Raw genomic sequence first — 20,263 nt, 5'->3', positions numbered from 1 at the left:
CGAGGGACGGGTGACTACAACTCCCAGGGTGAAACGCGCGCAGCTACCTCCTGGAATGATGGGAAAAGCAGTTCGTTCCGCCTCCTCTTTCCACTAGACCCGACAAGCTAAGGACTTTCAGAATCGCGGACGCGTCGTGTCCGCTGTAACAAGCTGGCCACCCTCTTTTTCTTTACGACGCCACGGAGACGAGACGCGGGAGCATTTCTGAGCCTTTCGGGGAATCCCGGGGAAAGAAGGGGAGGGTGGGGCAGACAGTGACCCGGAAGCAGAAGTGATTCCCACAAGCGGAGTGCAGGGGAGCGGCATCGTCTACGGCAGCAGTGGAAGCAGCGATTCATCTGCTTGCAACCCCAACCTTGGAAGAAGATGCTAATTAAAGTGAAGGTGGGAACACCTCCAGCTTTGCCAGGACACAGCTGTACTAGGCTGGCCTCTGCCTTACGGGAGAAGCGGGAAGGGAAACCACACCTTTCCCGAGCCTGGAGGGTACTCACAGCCTCAGGGCTCCGCGCGATGGGTGATGGGAAGTAGGGGGACTTCAGAGGTCTTTGATTGCTGGGGGCTGACGCAGGCAGACGACCGCGGGGTTTTTGCTGTTCCTGCTTTCTCGCCAGAACAGTGCCATGGTCCAAAAGGAGACCTGCTTCGTATGGGTTCTCGCTGTATTCGAACCCGCGGTCAGGGAGAAGGCTTGGCAGCAATTTGGTTCCACTCCCTCTTAGATTCTTGGCATACGCTCTGGTCTCCATTCTTCCTGTCCAGGTAACCTGTTTCCACCAGGCCCTAACTTAAGCTGCTTCCCAGCACAGCACAAAAAAGTTAGTCTGGGGGTTGGGGGTGGAGGGTGGGGCTCCAGAGGCTGTAGACCTTTGCTGGTTGTCGCCAAGGTGTAATATCTAAGCCAGCCTTCAGGAATCCAAACTAGGAGTGTGTTCAATTAGCACCTGCCTTTCTGAGCCAGGCATCCTGACCTGGACCAGCCTAAGTTCCTTGACTGAAACAGGTTAGCTACCAAAGACTTAGTTCTTAGTACTAGCAGTGTTTCTTTCATTTCTCAACTTCGTGGTTCTTCATTTCCCACTCTCATTAGCCCTGTCTGCCATTTCCACTTTTGTACCTGCAGACAGAAAGACAAAAACTAACAATTGATGCAGTGTAACATCAGTTTGGCTTCTTTACTGCTAAATAAATCCATCGTCATTTCATCAGCTCTTTAGTGTACGGTATTTACCATACATAATAGCTATTCTTAACCTCTTCAGTTCTTCTAAACCATTTCTTAGCTGAGGATTGAGGCCAAACAGCATGGCCAAATATCATTGTTTTTCAAACTTTGAGTAATGATCTATAAAAGAATCACTAATTGTGAAATAAATTTATTTATTTATTTATTTTTTACAGAGAATGAGTCAGAGAGAGGGATAGACAGGGACAGACAGGAATGGAGAGAGATGAGAAGCATCAATCATTAGTTTTTCATTGCGCGTTGCAACACCTTAGTTGTTCATTGATTGCTTTCTCATATGTGCCTTGCCGCGGGCCTTCAGCAGACCGAGTAACCCCTTGCTGGAGCCAGCGACCTTGGATTCAAGCTGGTGGGCTTTTTGCTCAAACCAAATGAGCCCGCGCTCAAGCTGGCAACCTCGGGGTCTCGAACCTGGGTCCTCTGCGTCCCAGTTCGATGCTCTATCCACTGCGCCACCGCCTGGTCAGGCTAATTGTGAAATAAATTTAATGGTTCAATGGGTCACAAAGTAACATTTTTAAAAAAGAAGAAAATAGCCTGACCAGGCGGTGGTACAGTGGATAGAGTGTCAGCCTAGGATGCTGAGGACCCAGGTTTGAAATGCCCAGGTCCCACATGCAGGCTTATCCGGCTTGAGCATGGGGGTCACTGGCTTGAGTGCGGGATCATAGGCATGACCCCAGTGCTGGCTTGAGCCCAGAGGTCGCTAGCTTGAGCAAGGAGTTACTGACTTGGCAGGAGTGCCCCCCCATTAACCCCCCACCACCATTAAGGCACCTATAAGAAAGGAATCAATGAACAACTAAGGTGCCACAACAAAGAATTGATGGCTTCTCATCTCTCTCCCTTCCTGTCTTTCTCTGACTAAAAAAAGAAGCAGCAGCAGCAGCAGCTGGCCGGATAGTTTGGTTGGTTAGAGCAATGACCCAATATGCAGAGGTTGCAGGTTCAATCCCGGGTCAGGGCACATACAGAAACAAATCGTATTTCTGTCTCTCTTATCTCTAAAATCAATTGATAAAAAAATTTTAAAGTAGAATAGAAATATCATACTATACTTCTGGGTAAGAGTATTGTGAATTTTTTTCCATTTTACCTGTATTACACACATGTATGTGTTACAAGTTCATATGTATTTCTTACTGTGGGTCACTTTCAGAAAAGTGTGAGGAACACTAGCAATTGCAATGCTTAAAAAAATTTTTTATTGATTTTTGAGAGAGAGAGAGAAAAAAACATTGATTTATTACTCCATTTATTATACAATCTTTGGTTGCTTCTTGTATGTGCCCTGACCGGGGATCAAACCCACAACCTGGTGTATCACAGCAATGTTCTAACCACTAAGCTAGCCGACCAGGGTATAGATGCAATGTTTTTATCTTTTTACTGCATTAGGTTTCTTGTGGCTGCTTACTGCTGTCTTACTCCAAAGAACAGGTTATTCCTATACTTGGTGTTCAATGTTTTGTAAACCTTTTAAAAATCTCTATCTTCATTAAAAATTTTACCTCATGCCCCAGACTTATATGTAATATGCTTTGACATTTTCAATTCAAAGTTGATTTCATAACCCACTGATGGTTGAGACCTGCAATTTTAAAAAAGAATGTATTATAGATGGATTTCTCAACTTAAAAGTGTTAAAGAATCACCTAGGGATCTTGTAAAAATACTGATTCTAATTCAGTGGGTCTGGGATGGAACCCATCCCCAAGATTCTGTATTTCTGATATGCTCACATGAGATGCTGATGCTGCTTGAGTTGCAAGGTTCTAGATTTTGTCTTTGCATTCATTTTTATTTAGTACCTCTCTAAAATTGTCAGTCTTCTTTCCTGAAACACTTTCCTTATATCTCTTTAGGCGATCTCTTTTTTTTTTAAGTGAGAGGAGGGGAGTAACACATTCCGGTATGAGTCCTGACCAGGATCCACTCAGCAACCCCCCCGCCCCCCGCCAATCTGGGGTCGATGCTTAAATCAACTGAGCTATCCTCAGCACTGGGGCCAATGCTGAAGCCAGTCGAACTACTGGCTGCAAGAGGGGAAAAGAAAGAGAAGGGGGAAAAGAAGGAAGAGAAGCAGATGATCACTTCTCATACGGGCCCTGACTGGGCATTGAACCCAGAATGTCCACATGCTGGGCCAAGGCTCTATCCTCTGAGCCAACTGGCCAGGACCCAGATCCTTGATTTAAATCTTTTGGTACTTCATCTCTCTAAAATTAAATACATCATCTTCTGTCTTAAGCTGTCTCCCAGTACTCATATATTGATCCAACAAATCAACCAGATATCTGGAATCTATATAGTTTTTTAGAGTAATTTTCCTCCTATAGAACCTAATTTTTACTTTGATACTTCCTTTTGCTTGATTTTCTTATTTCTTTACCCTTATTCTGGTCTGGGGTCTCATTAACTTATGTCTTTTTTCTGTGTGATATGTCCAACCAGATGTTTGTATGGCTAAGTCCCCTGTAAAGTTTAGAGTCTAAACCAAGGCATGATATACAAAATTACAGTGTACAGATCTTTAAACTTTTTTATCATATCACTCCCTAACCCCAGAGCCTGCATTGGTACCCTCTTAGCAGATTACTTTGGGCAATGTCTTTACTATATAAAGACATTTTTCTCATTAAAGTTTTCTCATTGCCCATTTTTCTCATTAAAGGTTTTTTTGTTTTTTTTTTCATTTTTCTGAAGCTGGAAATGGGGAGAGACAGTCAGACAGACTCCCGCATGCGCCGGACCGGGATCCACCCGGCACGCCCACCAGGGGCGAGGCTCTGCCCACCAGGGGGCGATGCTCTGCCCCTCTGGGGCGTCGCCATATTGCGACCAGAGCCACTCTAGCGCCTGAGGCAGAGGCCACAGAGCCATCCCCAGCGCCCGGGCCATCTTTGCTCCAATGGAGTCTTGGCTGCGGGAGGGGAAGAGAGAGACAGGAAAGCGCGGCGGAGGGGTGGAGAAGCAAATGAACGCTTCTCCTGTGTGCCCTGGCCGGGAATCGAACCCGGGTCCTCCGCACGTTAGGCCTACGCTCTACCGCTGAGCCAACCGGCCAGGGCTAAAGTGTTGTGTTTTTGTTTTTTGTTTTTAAACATAGAATAAAACATGAGGTTATTAAGGGTTCAGTCCAGTGAGTTTTTAACCACAGTACCTACTCATGTAATCATAAAATCTCAATATTTCAACTCCTACCCTCTGAAAATTTCCATGTTAGTTTTACTTTTTTGGAACTTCATATAAATGTAATTATACTATATATATATATATATATATATTTATTTATTTATTTTTTTTTTTACAGAGACAGAGTCAGAGAGAGGGATAGACAGGGACATACAGACAGGAACAGAGAGATGAGAAGCATCAATCATTAGTTTTTCGTTGTGCATTGTGACGCCTTAGTTGTTCATTGATTGCTTTCTCATATGTGCCTTGACCGTGGGCCTTCAGCAGACCAAGTAACCCCTTGCTCGAGCCAGCGACCTTGGGTCCAAGCTGGTGAGCTTTTGCTCAAACCAGATGAGCCCGCACTCAAGCTGGCGACCTCAGGGTCTCAAACCTGGGTCCTCAGCATCCCAGTTTAACACTCTATCCACTGCACCACCGCCTGGTCAGGCACAATATATAATTTTTGTGTCTCACGTACTTCAGTCAGCATTATGTCTGTTGAGTGTATCTGTGCTTCCTTCCTCTAACTGAGTAGTGCGTTGGATAGCTGTGTCACAGTTTGTTTACCCATTCTCCTGCTAATGGACATTTTGGTTGTTTCCAGTTTCTGGCTATTATGAATAAGGCTCCTATGAACATTGTTATACAAACCTTTTTTGGGGGCCCTGGCCGGTTGGCTCAGCGGTACAGCGTTGGCCTGGTGTGCGGGGGACCCGGGTTTGATTCCCGGCCAGGGCACATAGGAGAAGCGCCCATTTGCTTCTCCACCTCCACCCCCTCCTTCCTCTCTGTCTCTCTCTTCCCCTCCCGCAGCCAGGGCTCCATTGGAGCAGAGATGGCCCGGGCGCTGGGGATGGCTCCTTGGCCTCTGCCCCAGGCGCTGGAGTGGCTCTGGTCGCGGCAGAGCGACGCCCCGGAGGGGCAGAGCATCGCCCCCTGGTGGGCAGAGCATCGCCCTTGGTGGGCGTGCCGGGTGGATCCCGGTCGGGCGCATGCGGGAGTCTGTCTGACTGTCTCTCCCCGTTTCCAGCTTCAGAAAAAATACAAAAAAAAAGCAAACCTTTTTTAGGACATACGTTTTTCCTTTGGATAAAAACTGGGAATGGTGTGAGCTGTGGTGGCGCAGTGGATAAAGCATTTACCTAGATTGCTGAGGTCACTGGTTCCAAACCCCTCGCCTGTCCTGTCAGGGCACATATAAAAAGAAACTATGACTTGATGCTTAACGCTCCTCCCCCACCCATCATTTTTGTTTTCCTCCTCTCTCTAAAATCAATAAATAAAATCTTAAAAATAGTAACCTAGGAATAGAATTAGTAGGTCATGTGCTAGAGATACGTGACCATAAAAGAAACTACCGAACCTCTGAGGGTTGTACTATTTTATTTTTTATTTTTTTGCATTTTTCTGAAGCTGGAAACAGGGAGAGACAGTCAGACAGACTCCTGCATGCGCCCGACCAGGATCCACCTGGCACACCCACCATGGGGTGATGCTCTGCCCACCAGGGGGCGATGCTCTGCCCATCCTGGGCGTAGCCATGTTGCGACCAGAGCCACTCTAGCGCCTGAGGCAGAGGCCACAGAGCCATCCCCAGCACCCGGGCCATCTTTGCTCCAATGGAGCCTTGGCTGCGGGAGGGGAAGAAAGAGACAGAGAGGAAGGCGCAGCGGAGGGGTGGAGAAGCAAATGGGCGCTTCTCCTGTGTGCCCTGGCCGGGAATCGAACCCGGGTCCTCCGCACGCTAGGCCGACGCTCTACCGCTGAGCCAACCGGCCAGGGCCAGGGTTGTACTATTTTACATTCCCAACCACAATGAATGACTATTCCAGCTGCTTTACACCCTTGCTAACTTCTAGTCATGCCAGTCATTTTTATTTTAGGTATGATAGAGAGTGTGAAATGTTACTTCATTGGGGTCACCTAAACACTTTGTCATTGTACCTTGTATTTGGACAATAATATTTAATTTGACACTTCCTTGTATATATATATATAGGTTTATTTTATTAATTGTATGGCACCTTGTTTCTTGGTTGTAAATCTTTACTTGAAAAAGATTGTTGGCAAAGGCTGGATTGCTTAATGTCTTACATATCCCCTCCAGTGCCTGAAGCAGCATGTTGGCGTTAGGTTCACCATAGACTTGTTAAATAGCATTGAATGTATTCCTGGGACACAATGAGCAGATCTAAGGGGGAAAACCCAATATGACATGATATATCAAGAATATCTTTTGCCCTGGCCAGGTAGCTTGGTTTGTTTAGAGCGCTGATATGAAGCACAGAAGTTGTTGGTTTGATTCCTGGTCAGGGCACATATTATTGTTACTGTCTCTTTCTCTCTAAAATCAATACAGTAAACATTTTTAAAAAATCTTTTAGCTTGACCAGGTGGTGGCACAGTGGATGGAGCATCAGCCTGGAACGCGGAGGACCCAGGTTCAAAACCCCAAGGTCGCCAGGTTAAGCACGGGCTCACCAGCTTGAGCGTGGTGTCGTTGGCTTGAGCGTGGGGTCATAGACATGACCTCATGGTCGCTGGCTTGAAGCCCAAGGTTGCTAACTTGAGCCCAAGGTCACTGACTTGAACAAGGGGTCACTTGCTCTGCTGTAACCCTCCGGTCAAGGCACATATGAGAAAGCAATCAGTGAACAACTCAGGTACCGCAATGAAGAAGTGATGCTTCTCATCTCTCTCCCTTCCTGTCTGTCCCCATCTGTCCCTCTCTCTGACTCTCCCTGTCTCTGTTAAAAAAAAATCTTTTAAAATTGTTCAGTGGCATATTTTTAAAGAATTTTTCATTGATTTAACAGAGAGGATGGAGTGTAGACAAGAAGTAGTTGCTTCACTCTAGCTGTTCATTGCTTGCTTATTGAAGGTCCCTTGAGCAGCAAGCCTAGAGTTTCAAACCAGCAACCTCAGTGCTCTAGGTCAGTGCTTTATTCACTGCACTACCACAGGTCAGACACAGTTACTTTTTTTTGTGTGTGTGACATAGACAGAGAGAGAGAGACAGATAGGAAGGATAGACAGACAGGAAGGGAGAGAGATTGGAAGTATCAGTTCGTCGTTACAGCACCTTAGTTGTTCATTGAATGCTTTCTCATGTGCCTTGATGGGGGGCTACAGCAGAGTGAGTGACCCCTTGCTCAAGCCAACAACCTTGGGCTTCAAGCCAGCAACCATGAGGTCATGTCTATGATCCCAAGCTCAAGCCAGCGACCTCGGTGTTTCGAACCTGGGTCCTCTTAGTCCCAGTCAGACGCTCTATGCATTACGCCACCACCTGGTCAGGCAGGCACACTTGCTTTTTAATTATAGACAATTCCAAACACATAACAATATCACAGAGAAAGATATAATGCATGCTTTACCCAGCTTCAAAAACTATCATTTCAGCCTGACCAGGCGGTGGCACAGTAGATAGAGCGTCGGACTGGGATGTGGAAGACCCAGATTCGAGATCCCGAGGTCGCCAGCTTGAGCGCAGGCTCATCTGGCTTGAACAAAAAGCTCACCAGCTTGGACTCAAGGTCGCTGGCTCAAGTAAAGGGTTACCCGGTCTGCTGAAGGCCCATGGTCAAGGCATATATGAGAAAGCAATCAATGAACAACTAAGGTGTCGCAACGGCAACGAAAAACTGATGATTGATGCTTCTCTTCTCTCCGTTCCTGTCTGTCTGTCCCTATCTATCACTCTCTCTGACTCTGTCTCTGTCCCTATAAAAAAAACCCAAAAAACTATCATTTCAGCCTGACTAGGCAGTGGCACAGTGGTTAGAGTGTCAGACTGGGATGCAGAAGACCCAGGTTCAAAACCTTGAGGTCGCCAGCTTGAGTGCGAGCTCATCTGGCTTGAGCAAGGCTCACCAGGTTGAGCCCAAGGTCGCTGGCTTGAGCAAGGGGTCACTCGGTCAGCTGTACCCGCCTGGTCAAGGCCAATGAGAAAGCAATCAATGAATAACTAAGGTACCGCAACGAAGAATTGATGCTTCTCATCTCTCTTCTTTCCTGTCTGTTCCTATCTGTCCCTCTCTCTGTCTCTGTGACAAAAAAAAACAACAAAACAAAATAACTACAATTTCATGGTCAGTCCTATTTATATACTCACCAACTGCCTTAGCTGATGTTTTATGAAACGTCACAGCATTTGTTATTCATACCTGTTTCAGTATTTAGCTGTAAAAAAGAACTCCCTTTATCTAATGTAACCATAATTATCACATCTAAAATATTAACAGTGATCTTGTAATCATCAAATTTAGGATCTATGTCTCATCTATTTATTTATTTATTTATTTTTTTTTTAAAAATTATTTTTATTTATTCATTTTAGAGAAGAGAGACAGAGAGAGAGAGAAGGGGGGGAGGAGCAGGAAGCATCAACTCCCATATGTGCCTTGACCGGGCAAGCCCAGGGTTTTGAACCGGCAACCTCAGCATTCCAGGTTGACGTTTGATCCACTGTGCTACCACAGGTCAGGCTCTCATCTATTTTTTTACAGTTAGTTTAAATCTGGATCCAAATAAGATCATAAATTGCAGTTGGTTGATAATGTATTTTAAGCCTCTTGAAATCTATAATAAACCCTTTTTCCTATTTAAAAAACCATTTTTTTATTTATTGATTTGAGAGAGAGATGGGGGTGAGGAAAGAGACATTGATTTCTTGTTCCACTAATGTATGCATTCATTGACTCCTCTGTGTGCCCTCACTGGGATGGAACCCGCAACGTTGGCATAGTAGAACAACACTAACCAACTGAGCTACCTAGCAAGGGCTTCCCTATTTTTTCTTCTCTAATTTATGTTGTTTTTCTCATAGAGTTTCCAGTGGTTTGGATTTTGCTGATTACATTTCCCTTTTGTCTTAATATACATTTCTCTTAGATCTTTTTTTTCTTGTGAATTAGTGATAGGGTATAGAGGCTGGATTAGTCTTTTCTGTGTGTTCATGTGTAAAAATAATTCATAGGTAGTGGTGTGGTATGTATTTCTGTTAGGTTATTTTGTTTTCTTTGATGTTAGCTCTATTATTTCATTGGAAGTTACAAAATGGGGATATTATTTTATTGTTGTTTCATATATTAGCTGGAATGTTTGAGCAGTGTCCAGTCGCATGGGCTCCTGAACACTTGAAATGTAGCTAGTGAGATGGAGGAATTGAAATTTGTATTTAATTTTAGTTTAAATATAAAAATTGAAACCTTACTCGGTCACTGGAAAACTTTTAAGTATATTTGGAACAAGTTGGGTATATAAATCTACTTTTTCAATTGTAAATTAGGCAATTTAAATACAGAACAAGTATTTTAGATGAATATTTACCACTTAAATTGAGTTATGCTCTAAGTATGAAATATACATAGTATTTTGAAGAAATTTTTTTTGTTGCAACAGAGACAGAGGACAGATAGGGACAGACAGACAGGAAGGGAGGGAGATGAGAAGCATCAGTTCCTCCGTTGTGGCCCCTTAACTGTTGATTGCTTTCTCATATGGGCCTTGACCAGGGGTCTACAGCAAAATGAGTGACCCCTTGCTCAATCCAGTGACCTTGGGCTCAAAAGCTAGTGATCCTGTGCTCAAACGAAATGAGCCCATGCTCAAGCCAGTGACTGCGGGGTTTTCAACCTGGGTCCTCCATGTCCCAGTCCAACGCTCTACCCACTGCGCCACTGCCTGGTCAGGCAGAATTGGTTTTAAAAAACAATAAAGTATGTTAATAACTTTTATATGGGGGTTACATTCTTTTTGAACCTTTTTTTTAAGTGAGAGACCGGGAGGCAGAGATAGACTCCCGCATGCCGAGATTCACCCAGCAAGCCCACTATGGGGTGATGCTCTGCCCATCTGGGGCATTGCTCTGTTGCTCAGCATCTGAGCTCTTCTTAGCTCCTGAGGCAGAGGCCATGGAGCCATCCTCAGCACCCCAGCCAACTTTGCTGGAACCATACAAGCCATGGCTGCCAGAGGGGAAGAGAGGGAAAGAGATAGGGGGGTGGGGAGGAGAAGCAGATATCTCTTCTCCTGTGTGCCTTTACTGGGAATCAAACCCGGGACTTCCACGTGCTGGGCCTACACTTTACCTCTGAGCTAACTGTCCAGGGCCTTAAACTTCTTTTTTAAAGATTTTTCACTTTAGAGAGGAGAGAGAGAGAAGGGGGGGGGGGAGGAGCAGGAAGCATCAACTCCCATATGTGCCTTGACCAGGCAAGCCCAGGGTTTCAAACCAGTGACCTTGGCATTCCAAGTCAGTGCTTTATCTACTGCGCCACCACAGGTCAGGCCTGTATAGGGTACATTTTGATGTGATAATATTGTGAATATATTTTACTTAAGAATATTAAGATTAGCTTCACCTTTTAAAATGTGGCTAATAGTATATTTAAAATTGTATATGTGGCTTGCATTATTTTTCTGTTTCTATTGGTTAGTGCTGTTTTACAGAATTGTTTTATTATACTCTTATCAAGGATTATTTTTGTTCAGTTTTTCCATTGACTTGAAAGAGAGTGGAGCAAGGAAAAGGGGAGGGAGGGGGAGAGAGAGAATGCAAGAGAACAGCATCAATTTGTTCCACATAATTGTTTTATATAGTGGTGCACTCATTGATTGCTTCTCCTTCATGCCCTGACCAGGGATTAAACCCGTGGCCCTTGCTTGACTGGCTGGTGGTGCAGTGTATAGAGCATTGAACTGGGATACAGAGGACCCAGGTTCGAACCCCAAGGTTGCTGGCTTGAGTGCAGGCTTATCCAACTTGAGCACAGGGTCGCTGGCTTGAGAGTGGGATCATAGACGTGACTCCATGGTCACTGGCTTGAGCCCAAAGGTCTCTGGCTTAAAGCCTAAGGTTGCTGGCTTGAGCAAGGGGTCACTGACTGGCTCAGCTGCCCCCCCCCACCCCGGTCAAGGCACATATGAGAAAGCAATCAATGAACAACTAAGGTGTCACAACTACAAGTTGATGATTCTCTTCTCTCTCCCTTCCTATCTGTCTCTCTTTTTTTTTTTTTTTTCTGAAGCTGGAAACGGGGAGAGACAGTCAGACAGACTCCCGCATGCGCCCGACCAGGATCCACCCGGCCCGCCCACCAGGGGCGTCGCTCTGCCCACCAGGGGGCGATGCTCTGCCCCTCCGGGGCGTCGCTCTGCCGCGACCAGAGCCACTCCAGCGCCTGGGGCAGAGGCAAAGGAGCCATCCCCAGCGCCCGGGCCATCTTTGCTCCAATGGAGCCTTGGCTGCAGGAGGGGAAGAGAGAGACAGAGAGGAAGGAGGGAAGGTGGGGGATGGGAGGTGGAGAAGCAAATGGGCGCTTCTCCTATGTGCCCTGGCCGGGAATCGAACCCGGGTCCCCCGCACGCCAGGCGGACGCTCTACCGCTGAGCCAACTAGCCAGGGCCCTATCTGTCTCTCTTAAAAAAAAAAAATTTATTCAATCAGAATGCATATCTGTTTATTCATGTGATAAAGAAATATATCTTTGGCCCTGGCTGGTTGGCTCAGTGGTAGAGCATCAGCCCGGCATGTGGAAGTCCTGGGTTTGATCCCCAGCCAGAGCACACAGGAGAGGCTCCCATTTGCTTCTCCACCCTTCTTCCTCTCCTTCCTCTCTATCTCTCTCTTCCCCTCCTGCAGCCAAGGCTCCATTGGAGCAAAGTTGGCCCCAGCGCTGAGGATGGCTCCATGGCCTCTGCCTCAGGTGCTAGAATGGCTCAGGCTGCAATGGAGCAGCGCCCCAGATGGGGGCAGAGCATCACCCCTTGGTGGGCATGCCGGGTGGATCCCAATTGAGCACATGCGAGAGTCTGTCTTTCTGCCTCTCCGGTTTTAACTTTAGAAAAATACAGAAAACACACAAACAAAAAACTGAAATATATCTTTAACCTGACCAGGCAGTGTTGCAGTGGATAGAGCATCAGACTGGGACAAGGAGGACCCAGGTTCAAAACCCCGAGGTCACTGGCTTGAGCGTGGGATCATAGATGTGACCCCATGGACTCTGGCCTGAGCCCACAGGTCACTGGCTTGAAGCCCAAGGTCTCTGGCTTGAGCAAGTGTGCTGTGCTGTAGCCCCCAATCAAGGCACATATGAGAAAGCAGTCAATGAAGAACTAAAGGAGCTGCAACGAAGAATTGATGCTTTTTATCTCTCTCCCTTCCTGCTTGCCTTTCCCTATCTGTTCCTCTCTCTGACTCTCTGTTTCTGTCTCACACACACACACACACACACACACACACACACACACACAATATATATATATATATATATATATGTATTTCTATATAGATAGATAGATCTATAGATAGATCTATAGATAGATAGATAGATAGATAGATAGATAGATAGATAGATAGATCTTTATTAGAAATTTAAATAGTACAGGCTGGCCTGTGGTGGTGCAGTGGATAAAGCATTGACCTGGAACTTGGAGGTTGCCAGCTCGAAACCCCAGGCTTGCCTGGTCAAGGCACATATGGGAGTTGATGCTTCCTGCTTTTGCCCCCCCTTCTTTCTCTCCTCTCCAAAATGAATTAAAAAAAAATAGTACAGATAAAGGACAGTTCTTCTTTCAGTCCTACTCCCTTTCTCAAAGATAATAACTGTTGTAAGAGACATGTATACTTTCAATCCTTTCTTCTGTTCATTGTGTGTGTGTGTATACATATAGAAAATAATATGTAATTATACTTTTTTTGAGAGAGAGAGAGAGAGAGAAACATTGATTTGTTGTTCAACTTATTTACATTAATTGGTTGATTCTTGTATGTGCCTTGCCCTCAACCTTGGCATATCAGATGATGCTCTAACCAACTGAGGTATCAGGCCAGGGCAATTATACATTCTTTAGGTCTTTCCATGATAGTGTATAAATTGTTGCATACAGCTAGTGCTTGACTTACGACCACGATTAGTTCCGACAGACCAGTCGTAACACGATTTGGTCGTAAGTTGAGTAGGCTGTATGTACAGTACTGTGAAATGATGTTATAAAAATCTTTAAGTTATATTTTATCATAATTTTTTTTCATTATTGTTATATATTATAATTTTCTTTATTTTATGCCATTTGTATCATCTCTACACTATTTTGTTTCTTATTTTTACATTTGTCAGGTTTAAGTAAAACACTGCATTACCAGTACAACTGGTTTAATATTTGCAAAGACAATTTCCTCTTGGTAGACATCTTGGGAGGGGTTTGATGAAAAATATCCAAGACACAAAACACAAATTGCTGTACCGAGTCTGAGATAACAGTTGAAATGTTATCATTTCAACTACATGGAGATGGTAGTGCTGCCGGAAGCTGGTCTACACTGTCGTACGCCCAGCTGGGCAACGTTTGGGCTGCCAGACGAGGAGCAGTCCTGGCTAGCGATTGTGGTCGTAAAGTCGAATGGTCGTAGTTGCATAGGTTGTAAGTTGATCAATATTTGTATATGAATATATCATTCTGTATATGTACCACAGTATAATAGTGGGTTTTTTTTTTTGCTATTTCCAGTGTTTTGCTTTTATAGAAGGTGCACGTTTTTCTTTGGATACATGCTCAAGTTTTTCCTCCAAGTTACTTACCTAGAAATGGAATTGTCGGTTTGTAGAATCTTTGCATTTGTTTATTATTTTTATTATTATTTTAAGATTTTATTTATGGATTTTAGAGAGAGGAGAAAGAGAGAGAAAAACAGGGAGGGGGGAGAGGAGCAGGAAGCATCAAATCATAGAGGCTTCTTGTATGTGCCTTGACCTGGCAAGCCTGGGCTTCAAATCTTCAAATCAGCATTCCAGGTCAATACTTTGTCCACTGTGCCACCACAGGTCAGGTGAAGCATCTTTGCATTTAAAATATTATGATCATTAAAATAAATAATTTTTGGACAACACAGAATTACATACTTTTTATTCTGTCAGGAAAGAGCCTAAAAGAAATTACTGAATATTGTCACTGTCATTTCACAAAAGGACATTTTAACACCTGAATATATTTAGTTTCATGAAAATCTCATTGCTGTCAGTATTTTTCTCATTTTATCATATACTATTGAAAATTTTCACACAGACCATCATGTGTCGGGGTAGAAATGTGAGAATCATCATTGTAATTTATTTCTCCAAACAGGTAAAGCCAAAGGAATTCTCTTGCATTTTTGGAAATATTACATACTTAGAACTGAACCATTTTGTAGTTGACAGATTAGACCCTCAGTACTTTCTTTATGTTCACCCGTGTGAATACCATAGAAACCGTGTTATTTTGTGAACTTACCACAAGAGCATACATGGGTTCCCAATACTAGATCAGCCAGACTCGGTTAGGCAGTACTGAGTACAGAGTTAAGAGCTCAGGCCAGCCTGACCTCTGGTGGCGCAGTGGATAAAGCGTCGATCTGGAACACTGAGGTCATCAGTTGGAAACCCTGGGCTTGCATAGTCAAGGTACGTATGGGAGTTGATGTTTCCTGCTCCTCCCCCACTTCTCTCCCTCTCCTCTCTAAAATGAATAAATAAAATCTAAAAAAATAAATAAAAAAAGAGCTCAGGCCAGAGAGTCTGTGTTTAGATTCACACTCTCCTTTTTTGTTTCTTATTTGTTTTTGGTGGTCTTTTTTTTTTTAATTTATTGATTTTTAGCAAGAAAGGAAGAGGGAGAGAGACAGGAACATTGAGCTGTTCCTGTATGTGCCCTGACCAGGGATCGAACTGGCAACCGCTGGACTTTAGCACGGTGCTCTAACTAACTGAGCCAGCCAACCAGGGCCACACTCTCCTTTTAACTCCATAGGCATGCTTCCCCCCACCCCCAAGCTGGAAACGGGAGGCAGGCAGACAGACTCCCGCATGCGCCCGACCGGGATCCACCCAGCATGTCCACCAGGGGGCGGTGCTCTGCCCCTCTGGGGCATCACTCTGTTGCATCCAGAGCCATTCTAGCGCCTGAGGCAGAGGCCACAGAGCCATCCTCAGCGCCCGGGCCATCTTTGCTCCAATGGAGCCTCGGCTGCAGGAGGGGAAGAGAGAGACAGAGGAAGGAGAGGGGGAGGGGTGGAGAAGCAGATGGGCGCTTCTCCTTTGTGCCCTGGCCGGGAATCGAACCCAGGACTCCTGCATGCCAGGCCGATGCTCTACCACTGAGCCAACCGTCCAGGGCCCATAGGCATGCTTTTTAACCTGTTCAAGCCCCATTTTTCTCATCTATAAATTGGTGATAGTAATCATTTCTCAGAAATACTAGCAAAGATTAAATGTATTGATGCAAATAAGACACTCAGCATAGTTTCTGATTCTTGGAAAGTGTTCATTGAATGTTGGCTATGATCATTGGTATATTTAGCCACCCCATAAATATTTTTTGATTGCTTATATGTCAAAAACTGTCCTTTGTGCTTAGATTAGAGCAGTCATTATCTAATAGGAAGTTAGAGAGTTTGACACTTAAACAACTAGCTATAATGGGTATTAAAGTGCATTGGGAACAAGTATTTTTTAAAGATTTTTTTTTTTTTTTTTTTGCCGCCTGACCTGTGGTGGCGCAGTGGATGAAGCATCGACCTGGAATGCTGAGGTCGCCAGCTCAAAACCCTGGGCTTACCCGGTCAGGGCACATATAGAAATTGATGCTTCCTGTTCCTTCCCCACTTCTTTCTTGCTCCCCCCCCCCGCCTCCTCTAAAATGAATAAATAAATAAAAATAATTTTAAAAAATGATTTTTTTATTGGTCTAACCTGTGCTGGCACAGCGGATAAAGCGTTGACCTGCACACTTGAGGTCACCAGTTTGAAACCCTGGGCTTGCCTGGTCAAGACACATATGGGAAGCAACTGCTACGAGTTGATGCTTTCTGCTCCTACCCCTTCTTTCTCTTTCTCTCTATCTCTCTTCCCCCTCTCCCCTCTATCTAAAAATCAATAAATAAAAAAAATTAAAAGGATTTTATTTATTGATTTTAGAGAGAAAGAGAGAGGGAGAAAAGGGGGAGCAGGAAGCATCAACTCATAGTAGTTGCTTCTCATATGTGCCTTGACTGGGCAAGCCCCGGGTTTCAAACTAGTGACCTTAGCATTCCAGGTTGATGCTCTGTCCTCTGCACCACCACAGGTTAGGCACATTGATCTTATTTTAAAGGGTCCTTGAAGGTTTGAGAAAGAGTGGGGACAGCAAGGAATACAGTAGAAGCAAAGAAATGCCCCTAAGTTAGGTCGTGCATTGTGTGTTGTGGTCTGAATTACTGTAGACTGGTGTAGATAAGAGCTTTAAGAGCGACGATAGGCCCTGGTCAGTTGGCTCAGTGGATAGAGCGTCGGCCCAGTATATGGATGTCTCGGGTTCGATTCTAGTCAGGGCACATGAGAAGTGACCATCTGCTTCTCTTCCTCTTCTCTTCCTCTTCCCCTCCTGCAGCCAGTGGCTCAATTGGGTCGAGCATTGGCCCAGGTGCTGAGAATCACTCGGCCCGAGCGTGTCAGCCGCAGGCACTAAAAATAGCTTGGTTGATTCGAGCATCAGTCCAAGATGGGGTTGCTGGGTGGATCCTGGTCAGGGCGCATGCAGGAGTCTGTTTCACTATCTCCCCTCCTCTCACTTAAAAGAAAAAGAGCAAGGCTAGATGAGAGATTAGATCAAATGGAACACAGCCTTTTTTTTTTTTTTTTTTTACAGAGACAGAGAGAGGGATAGACGGACAGACAGACAGGAACGGAGAGATGAGAAGCATCAATCATTAGTTTTTCGTTGCGCGTTGCAACACCTTAGTTGTTCATTGATTGCTTTCTCATATGTGCCTTAACTGCGGGCCTTCAGCAGACCAAGTAACCCCTTGCTTGAGCCAGCGACCTTGGGTCCAAGCTGGTGAGCTTTTTTTTTTTTTCCTCAAACCAGATGAGCCCGCACTCAAGCTGGCCACCTCGGGGTCTCGAACCTGGGTCCCAGTCTGATGCTCTATCCACTGCGCCACCGCCTGGTCAGGCTTTTTTTTTTTTTTTGAACACAGCCTTTTAAAGTGTACAATCAGTATATTGTGTATGGATATTAGCAGCTCTTGGCTTATGGAAGTCAAGAAGACCAGAGCTTCAATTTAAGATTTACATAGAAGTCTGGTGAAGACATGGGAAAATAAAATGTTGAATTATACTATCACTTAAAAAGCTGGTCAGAGGTGATCTCTGGTGTCCTTGAGAATTCTTTGAATTCTCTAAATGTTAATTTTTATCACTGATATATAAAACAAGGTCCTTCTGACTCAAAGGAATGCTTTCTTTAGAACACTTCTTACTGCTATTTCAAGCAAAAGAATACCACTATTAACATGGATCTGGTGGGTTGGGGTAGGGGATGTGAAATGACCTATGGGATTAAGGGCAAATGGTTCACAGATTCTTGCCCTCCCAAATTTATCCACAGCCCAAAAATGTTAATGAATATAAATGTGGTCAAAGCCTTCTGATTTGTGTTGTTTTGTTTTGTTTTGAGAGGGAAAGAGGGAGGGCGACAGGAAGGGAGAGGGATTAGAAGCATCAACTCGCCTGATCTGTGGTGGCGCAGTGGATAAAGCACTGACCTGGAACACTGAGGTCACCAGTTCAAAACTCTGGACTTGCCTGGTCAAGTCATATACAGGAAGCAACTCCTATGAGTTGATGCTTCCCACTTCTCCCCTTCTCTTTTTCTCTCTCCCTTTCTCTGTCTTCTCTCTCTAAAAGTCAATAAATAAAACAAAAAGAAGCATCAACTCGTAGTTATGTCACTTTAGTTGTTCAGTGATTGCTTCTCAAACGTGACTTGACGAGGGGGCTCAAGCTGAGCCAGTGACCTCAGGGTTTCAAACCTAGCATCTCAGCATCCCAGGTCAACATTCTATCCACGGTGCCACTGTCGGTAAGGCAAAGCCTTCTGATTCTTGGACGCAGCTTTGCTGAGAATGTGCATCTCTCAGAAGATAGTGGATCCCCATAGACCAGGACAAGACCGTTTACCTAGAAGACAAATTGTATATTGGGCGGTAGGACTCATGAAACCCTTGTCTGTTTCAGACGCTGACTGGAAAGGAGATTGAGATTGACATTGAGCCCACAGACAAGGTAGTGCCCAATGCTTCTTTATGCCTATCTCCCTACACGTACATGTGTTTGCATACTTGTTCTCCCACTTCCATGCTCTTACCCCTACCTACCACTGGTAGCCTCTGACTGCTTGTGCCCCTAAAGGTGGAGCGAATCAAGGAACGTGTGGAAGAGAAAGAGGGAATCCCCCCACAGCAGCAGCGGCTCATTTACAGTGGTAAACAGATGTGAGTTTGGAATGGGAATGAGCGTGTGGCCATCTTACATGAAGATGAGGGAGCAAATATTGAGGATGGAGCAGACCTGCTTCTTTTTATTGGTAGCCTAGACCCTTTGGCAATTTGGTGAGGTCTATAAACTCCTCCTCAGGATAAGATTTTTTCAGACATAAAATATGTAGAATTACAGAAGAAATTAATTATATTAAAATATAGTTATCAAAATACCAAAAATTGGGGGGGGGGGGATCAAATATACCATGACAGAAAATTATTTTAGTTTAGGTGATGGGTACACAACACAACAGTTCAAATGCTATAGAAATGTTTACCTGAAACCTAAATGTCTTACTGATTAGTGTCACCCCATTAAATTTAATTTTCTAAATAAAGTTAAAAAACCAAAAGTAATTTTGTGATAATCATATATGTGCTTTTATTAATATATTGAGCTCTAATAGTAGGTCTAATACTACTATAATTTTAAAATATTTTGAAGATACCTGCAAGCAATTATAATATGAAATGAAAATATCTAATTTCTATTGTTAATAGGTAACCCATATTGCTAATACCACTGAGGGGTTTTTTCCTTTGTTAAAAGTTTAAAGAAATAACAGATTTAGGGGTTAGTAAAAATAAACATGTAATTTTGTTTCTTATCTGAGTTCATAGACCTCCAGATAGACCCATGAAACCCAGGTTCTGGATGATACTTCTAATCCTTTTTGTGCCTCCTTTTCCTGCAGGAATGATGAAAAGACAGCAGCTGACTACAAAATCCTAGGTGGTTCAGTTCTTCACCTTGTGTTGGCCCTAAGAGGAGGAGGTGGTCTTAGGCAGTGATGGACCCTCCCTTCATTTCACTTCCTTACACTGCTCCTCGTAATGAGGCATCATATATCCTATCACTCTCTGGGACACCAGAGTCACTGCCCCCTCTCCTGGATGCCCAGTCTTGTGTGTCTACTGGTTGTCAATAAAATATTTCATGGCTTCTTGGAGTCTTTTTTCTGTTGCACAAATATGACTGAAATCAAAATGGACCCAATATACACCCATTTATATCAGGCTGAAGAAGTAGGACAATAGAAGGGAATGTGCCCTTAGCATATTACCAGAACTCTCAGTGGCAATGGTGTACTGGGGCCAGCTCTTACCAGTTCATGAGAACTAATTATTGGCATCTCTTTCCTACCACATAATAAATAACTTCATGGTGGTAGCTTGAAATTGACCATGATAAGAATATTTACAGAAATTGGCAAACAATACAAATCAGTCTCCTCCCAAACTGGTTGTTATGCATCTACCATCATACTACTGACAATGGGTGGTAGCAACAAAGAGAGTGAATTCTCTCCCATTGTGGCCCTACTGGACATTTGGGCCCGATTTGAGAAAGGCCTAATGCGTTTTGCAGATAACACATTCTTTATGGCTGGAATATAGGAATATAACTGACAGCTTTGATCTCTACGCTATGGGCAAGAAGCTAATACGAACAAAGGTTCAGTGAGTGACACAAGATATGATGGATCACGTAG

General features: G+C 44.3%; 1 protein-coding gene and 1 non-coding gene across 2 annotated transcripts; one reads left to right on the top strand and one right to left on the bottom strand.

Moving 5' to 3' along the window:
- The first annotated feature begins 118 nt into the window (after positions 1-118).
- NEDD8 (NEDD8 ubiquitin like modifier) lies at positions 119-19,715 on the top strand. The gene is made up of 4 exons (XM_066344014.1): positions 119-387; positions 18,469-18,516; positions 18,643-18,725; positions 19,466-19,715. The coding sequence occupies exons 1-4, from the start codon at positions 370-372 to the stop codon at positions 19,560-19,562; spliced, it is 246 nt and encodes an 81-aa protein (XP_066200111.1). The 5' UTR covers positions 119-369; the 3' UTR covers positions 19,563-19,715.
- TRNAV-AAC (transfer RNA valine (anticodon AAC)) lies at positions 4,245-4,320 on the bottom strand. The gene has a single exon. It is a non-coding gene; the product is annotated as a tRNA-Val (tRNA).
- Positions 19,716-20,263: the final 548 nt, after the last annotated feature.

Source organism: Saccopteryx leptura, chromosome 6 (assembly GCF_036850995.1).
Source record: "Saccopteryx leptura isolate mSacLep1 chromosome 6, mSacLep1_pri_phased_curated, whole genome shotgun sequence".
Taxonomy (NCBI): Eukaryota; Metazoa; Chordata; class Mammalia; order Chiroptera; family Emballonuridae; genus Saccopteryx; species Saccopteryx leptura.
This window is presented reverse-complemented; position numbering and strand designations above follow the sequence as displayed.

What these genes read in the sequence shown, in the direction of transcription:
- NEDD8 (XM_066344014.1), top strand. An exon ending in ACATTGAGCCCACAGACAAG is followed by an intron (nt 18,517 to 18,642) that starts GTAGTGCCCAAT and finishes GTGCCCCTAAAG; the next exon opens with GTGGAGCGAATCAAGGAACG. An exon ending in ATTTACAGTGGTAAACAGAT is followed by an intron (nt 18,726 to 19,465) that starts GTGAGTTTGGAA and finishes CTTTTCCTGCAG; the next exon opens with GAATGATGAAAAGACAGCAG.